The sequence below is a fragment of the Vigna angularis genome, chromosome 5 (genome assembly GCF_016808095.1).
Source record: "Vigna angularis cultivar LongXiaoDou No.4 chromosome 5, ASM1680809v1, whole genome shotgun sequence".
In the NCBI taxonomy this organism is placed as follows: Eukaryota; Viridiplantae; Streptophyta; class Magnoliopsida; order Fabales; family Fabaceae; genus Vigna; species Vigna angularis.
In genome coordinates, this window is record NC_068974.1 from 28,777,368 (window position 1) to 28,784,566 (window position 7,199).

General features: G+C 31.4%; 1 protein-coding gene across 1 annotated transcript; it reads right to left on the reverse strand.

Annotated features, from left to right (window-relative positions):
* Window positions 1-3,629: 3,629 nt before the first annotated feature.
* On the reverse strand, window positions 3,630-6,280 carry LOC108339550 (vesicle-associated protein 4-2). Its single transcript, XM_017576688.2, has 7 exons — window positions 5,790-6,280; window positions 5,177-5,247; window positions 4,884-4,965; window positions 4,666-4,784; window positions 4,478-4,555; window positions 4,070-4,189; window positions 3,630-3,958 (listed from the first exon to the last, which is right to left on the reverse strand). Exons 1-7 carry the CDS (start codon window positions 6,049-6,051, stop codon window positions 3,899-3,901), a joined length of 792 nt encoding a protein of 263 aa, XP_017432177.1. The 5' UTR covers window positions 6,052-6,280; the 3' UTR covers window positions 3,630-3,898.
* Between the last annotated feature and the right edge of the window lie 919 nt (window positions 6,281-7,199).

Genomic DNA, 7,199 nt, shown 5'->3' on the forward strand with positions numbered 1-7,199 from the left:
TATGAAAACATCAAAGACCAAATACTTTTCACTCACAAAGTTGGTTTATCAATTTATTTGTCTTCTAAACTTTATATTTCTACGTCTCTTTTGTATGTAAACACAAAATTTTGTAGTAATAATTTATATTCTCTTCTCTCTTCCTAAAAAAAAGATTCACGCGATAACTTTCACGGACATAGATTTCAAAGCCATTGATCCATAATAGAATGATCCTATGGTCATCTTAGTAGAAATATAAAATATTGTTATGATGAAAATACTAGTTGACTAGGATAGCTTGGTTGATATTTTGTATGGAAGATCTTCAAGAAACTTAAGATTTCAGAGAATGAGATATAACACTTTAGCGATTAAATTGTTAATTTCACAAGGAAACAAGTTGATACCTGTTAGTATATAGATCCTTACACAAAGTTTGGAGAAGGAAGAAGCACACTCATTATCCAGATACAATATGTTATTGTAGATGCGAATACTTCATATAACACATTGTTAACACGACCATCCGTGAATGCATTAGGAGTAATAATGTCTACTAACCATCTCGCCATGAAGTTTCCATAAGTGTAAGGTGATATCATCACCATGCTTGTTAATAAAAAAACTACAAGAGAATGTTGTGTCAAAAGCATGTGTCTTCATCCAACACTACCCCATCTCGAAACACATAACATAAAGAGGGCATGAGCACTGGAAATGACAGATCTCAACCCAAGAAGTGATGATAATACCTGACCAGAGCCAACCGGCGATACTCAGCCTTTTCAACTAGGATGTTAAGGAAAAAAACACAAAAAATGGGATATTCCTCAAGGAAGAAGACGAGAAGGCAATAATGAAGGTCCTTTAGGAGAATTTAGACCTGTTCACATGGACAACAACTAACATCCCAAGGATATATCCCAATATAGCATGCCATTAATTGTCTATATATATAAGGACACTAAACTAACATCACAGAAACAGAGAAGCAACCAAGGTTAAAGTGGAAAAACTTCTCGAAGTAGGTTTCATGTGCGAAGCAAAGTACACCACTTATTTAACTAATGGTTCTCGTGAAAAAGACGAACAAAAAATGGTGCATGTGTACAAATTACATAGACTTGAACAAAGCTTATCCGAAAGACACCTATCCATTTTCGAGCATTCCATTGGCTTGTAAACGATGCAACCGGTTACAAAATGCTTAATTTTTTAAATGCATACTTCAAATACAATATCAGATAAAGATGCACCAACATAACAAGGAGAAAACCACGTTTATCACAAAAAATGTCAATTATTACTACGAGGTGATGCCTTTAAGTCTCAAGAATGGTGATGCAACATATTAAAGGCTATTGGATAAAATTTTCCATGAGCTACCGGAAAAGAATATCAAGATATATGTGGATGACATGGTGATCAAGTTGGACTCAACATAACAACATGTTGGAGATTTAAAAGAGGTACTCTCTAACTTGCAACTACATAACATTAGGTTAAACCTGGAAAATTGGGTCTTTGGAGTGGATAAGGACAAGTTTCTTAGTTTCATGCTTACACATAAGGGGATTGAGACAAATTTGGATAAATGTCAAGCATTGGTAGAATTGAGAACTTTGAAGAACTTGAAAGGGGTTCAACAACTTGTTGGAAGGCTAACATATCTATTGAGGTTCATGCCAAAGTTGGCTGAAAAGACTAAATGGATCATTCGACTCATGAAGAAAACTACTAAGTTTGAACGGAGAGTCGTTTGTGAAAAACTGTTCTCAGATTTGAAACATTTTTTGACTTCACCTTTGATCCTATAGAAGCCTTAAAGTGGTTGATCCTTGATCGTATACCTAACCATATCTAAAGACATAATTAGTATTGCACTGGTTTAAGAACACCATAAGGAACAAAAATTCTTGTACCTCATCAACAAATCATTCAAGACACATAAACAAGATATTAGATGATGAAAAAAGTGGCTTTATCACTTATGGTCACAACTAAGGTTGTCAAACTCGAGAGTTTACGTAAACTCGTGAGAGTTTCGTAAACTCAAATCGTAAGCTCGTAAGAGTTTACTTCGTATAAAAGTATTTTAAAATATTTATAAATAATAGAATAATTTAATATTTATAATGTTATTAATAATGTTTTTATTTTTTTATAGTATTATTATAATTATTAGTTTATCATATTATATATATTTAAATATTTTTCTTTAATATTATTATTCTTTTGTTATAATTTTAATTGAATATAATTGTCAGTTCAGTTAAAAAAACAAGTTGTTGAAATTAATATTGGCCCAAAAGTTTAGCATAGTAAAAGGAGGTCTAATAATCCTAAATAATAAGTGACAGAGTACTAAGCTTTACTTTGATATTAAATATTTACATGCTAAAATAAAAAACATAAAAGATAGAAAGGCACAAACAATAGAGGAGATTAAAACCCTAACAATTTAATTTCTTTAATAAAAGCACAAACAGTGCTTTTAGGGGTTGTAACATTCAAATAAAAAAAGCTTCACTCCAAGGTCGAAGGAGCTCGAAGGAGGCGAGATCAGGAGCGACAACGGCGAGCACGACGACGAGCGCGAACCAGACAAACGGACTGCGACCACGAGCCAAGCGAACGGCGAGCACGAACCAAGTGAACGACGAACATAAAAGCAAGTCAACGAAGTGTGACCACGAACGACAGCAAAACATGACAGTGCCCTAAACTCAAAAGGACTTCCTTTTTCTTTGTTTCTTCTACTCGCAAAATCATTGCTAACCGATCCCACAAATTCAGTTACGATTTCACCAAGTTTACTCAGAAACCGAGTTTGATTCCGAATTAATTCGAAAACCAAGTCTGAAAATACAAATTCGTTCGAGTTAACTCGCGAGTTTGGTAACCTTGATCACAATACACTCATGCTTTATTTCTAGAGCCATGACATTATAGTAGGAACCAATTATCAAATATACAAAATTCTCAAGATAAATGATAAAATAATTTACTATTTATTACTATATTTATTTGTATCTAACAAATTACTGACTTAAACGTAAAAATATATACCTATCTCAACATGAAAAAGTCATAAAGTAAAAGAGTATGATTTCACATAGACATCTAAATCTCTTGAAAGAACAATGTAAGTATTAAGTAATAATATATATATATATATATATATATAATATACATAATTTAATTTTAAATATATAGTAACACTAATTTATTAATTTTTTAGAAATGGTTTCGTAAGTTTACATTAAAAATTTAATTTAATTTACTCTGATGGATGAAAAAGTAAAAATGTCTGCCAGCTAAATAACCCATTAATTCTCTAGTTTAATCCAATGCCATGAATAAATTATTTCAAAACTTTAGAGTTATTAATTTAAAATGATTTACTTTTTAAAATTGATTTTTAATTTATACATGAAAATTAGTTTAAATTTATAGAAAGAATTATTTGATTTTGTAGGAATATTCACCAAAACATTTATCCAAACAAATAAAAGAAAAATAGTTTATTAATACTCCCCCACCCACATTTGTATGTCTCTGCATCATGTTAACATCAACATAAATCTAAAGTATAAATCGATCATCCACATCAATAGTTGCGTGAAACTATGAAAGTGAAACATGAATGATGCTAAGATCCATTTTATTTGTAGATATCTATCTACAAATTATAAGAGCTGATGCAGCAATACAATTAAGCATCACAATCACTGGTTCAATCGCATCTACAACACAAACATGCTACCTAAATAGAACAAAGATATGTTTTCACAGTATCTACTTAGTGTAACTCAACCACGTTTGACACATAAGTGACTAAGGAATTCAACTTTTGATATTACAAATTGGAGAAAATTAAGGAAAACTAAAAAAACAAAACCAAAGAAAAGATATTTTACATTGAATCTACCACTTCAACCTGCTGCCTGGCCAGGTATCTTTCTCTTCTTTCTTTCTGCATAAAAACCAATGACAATGAATGAGATCAAATGAAATGAAATGAGACCATGAAATTCCATCACAAACTTCACCAAAATGAGAGGAAAACATGATTAACATGTCTGACCCATTCATCTATAACAAGTCCTTCTCCAGCAACTCGAGGACCTGTCTCCTCTTGGGGCTTCTTTCTTGCTTCCAATGCAGCCTCTGCCTCAGCTAACTGCCGTTTAAGCTTATCCAAAGCCTTTGAGAAACCATGTTTCAAATTGGAGCAAGTAATTAGTACTAAAAGAGTAAAACTTCATTTCACAAACAGTATGAATATGAGGAATAACAAGTTTACTGGTAACTTTTTCTTACTGCATAATGTATGGTCATGAACAACCAACTAGGTAAAACTACATCAGTTCTCACAGTTGACATTTTACACCAATAACTAGTAACCAAATTTAGATTTGTTTTCCACTTTCTAACTTTGGGGTCACCAAACTTTAATGATTGATTACTTTTTATTTCTAATTATTAGACTTACAGGGCTAGGGCGTTCAGGGTCCAGAAAAATGACACGCAAAATTTGCTCCACTGCAACATGATCCCTTTGCTCATCAAACTGCATGAAGGATTACATGGTAAAACTGTGATATAAGTACTTACAAGCATTATGGATCATGCATGGAGAGTTATGCTAGACACCATGCAAGAGAGACAATAATACAGTACCAGTTCTGGTACATAGTCCATTTCGCCTTTCACTTTTAAGCTCATGATTTTGAACTTAACCCTGCTTTTCTGATCAATTGGTTTCTCATTGTTCTCTGGTGGCTCCACAAACTTAAACACTGCCAAACACATGACAAAATTGTAAGGGAATTCCCCAACTCGTGAGTATTTAACTAATTTTTCCTACTGTTTTACAGTAGTTTAGAAGAATAAATTACCAGTTGCAATAATACTTTCACCAGGTGCAAGTATACCACCTGGAGGGCGCATATAACAACTCTTGGGTGCAGTTGTTTGAAACTAAGACAAAGGAAGGCAACACTATTAGGAATAACCTTAACAGAGGATAAATAGAGCAAGCAAAAGTCTGCAGCATTCCAAATTTCCAAAATGAGCAACCTAAACACAATTTGTGTCCAATTTTATGCTATGCATAACAAGACAAAACTATTTGTCAATAACAGAATCCAACAGTACAAAAATAAAACCACAATAACCAAATGCAGCGCACCTTGAAAGCTACATGAGACTTGCAAGTGTTTTTAATTGCGATGGCGCTCCTAACTTGCTTACCAGGTTCATCTTCAAAACAAAGTCACACATCATATCAGACAGGAGACAAAACTAATTAATATCTACTGTAGACTTCACACCACATCCATGTTCCTACCATTACAACAAAACATTCACTATAAGATAATGTTGAACTATTCATCTTTTGCTTATACTTTTATTCTCCTTTTAGTCTCTGTAGGATAAAACTATTAGTTTTAGTCTCCTTATGTCTTTTAGAAAGTTTTTGCAAGGACTTTACATTGACAGAAATTCTATTCTGGTCTTAACACCAGAGATGGAAACTTAGTTTTTAGAGACTAAAACTGACAGAATTATTGGAAAAGGACTAAGACTTAAATCGAAAGTAATTATAAGGACTAAAACTTAAAATAAAGACAATTATAAGGACCAAATGCAAAATTTAACCAAAACTAAACTCAAATGGGCACATTAGTCATGAACAATCCACTCACAAGAAATCAGATGGGATTCAGATACAACAACCACACATTGAATTAGTTAGTGTAAGAAAAAAAGAAGTTAAAAGATTAATAATGAGAGAGGCATACAAGGAAAGTAGAGCTTGTTGGGAGGATCAAGACGGAGTCTTCTCCTTGTTGGGAGCAAAGACTTAGCCACAGAAGAAACAGTGGTGGAAGGTTGATAAGTGGATCTATCAAGAGATTGAAGAATCTGGCTCTGATGGTGAACACTGTTATGCATAGAGGAAGTTGAAGAAGACGAAGAAGGATGAGTTGTTTGCCAAAATGGCATACTACAAAAGCTCCAAACTTTCCCATCAGAACCCGTTTTGACACTCTCCACCGCCATTATTGGCCGGAAAATGAGACTTCCGGCAAGTGGGCAGCTGAATTAATGGCAAAGTTTGAAGCTTTAGTTTTGTTTGTTTTGTGGGTGAAGATGGATTTTGGTATATGTATCAGATCAGATACCCTTGTTGGATTGTCTTTGCTTATGAAAGCTCACTAACGTAGTTTGCCTCAGGAAAACGAGGATAGAACGTGACCTTTCGTTGTTTGTGACTTACAACCTTTTCATGTTTTGTCCAAAACGGTGGTTTTTAGTACTTTATGATTGAGGTAATTTGGCAGCATAGGGAAATTGAGAAATTTTTTATAATTATAAAAGTCCTTGGAATTTAATTAGAATAAAAGGGAAATTGAGAAATTTTTTATAATTATAAAAGTCCTTGGAATTTAATTAGAATAAAATGCTATTACAATCAATCAGGTCGAGTTTAACAGAAATAGGTAGTTTCCATAACTAATGACTTAAAGTTTGATTTTTTTAAAGTTGTTGTCATGTTTAATATGGAATAACAGCAAACTTCTTACAAATTTTAAAATAGAAAAATAAAAAAATAAGATTCATTTCAAAAATTTAATTTAATTTTTAAATAACTTAGTATATAGAAATTTTCTTAAATAGTTTCTATAAATTATATTTTTAAATATATATATATATATATATATATATATAAGTTAATTTTACCTTACCATTTTTTAATCTTTTTAAAATCTTTATACAGCAAATTTCCATATAATGTATGTATAAATTAGAATAACAAAAGTAGTTTTTAATATTTAAAAAAAATAGTATTTTAACAATTTTTTATATAAAAGTTTTTTTTTTAATTTGTGTTAACATAAATTATTTTACTTTTAAATAAACTATAATATTTTTAGAATATAAATAATTGAAATATATTTTTTCAGATATTAATGATATAAAATAAGTATTTCTCATACATTTTGTTTTCTTCAAAGAAAATACGAGGAACACAGATGATGTCATTCAATTTACACACAGTTGAGTGTGTAATTTTATAAAAGGCAAACTTGAAATAATTTCATAAAAGTAATAATTCAAAATTTGAATTACATTTTACATAACATTTTTTAAAACAAATAACTTCTACATAAATGCATTTAAAATTAAAAAAAAAAACCTATATATCT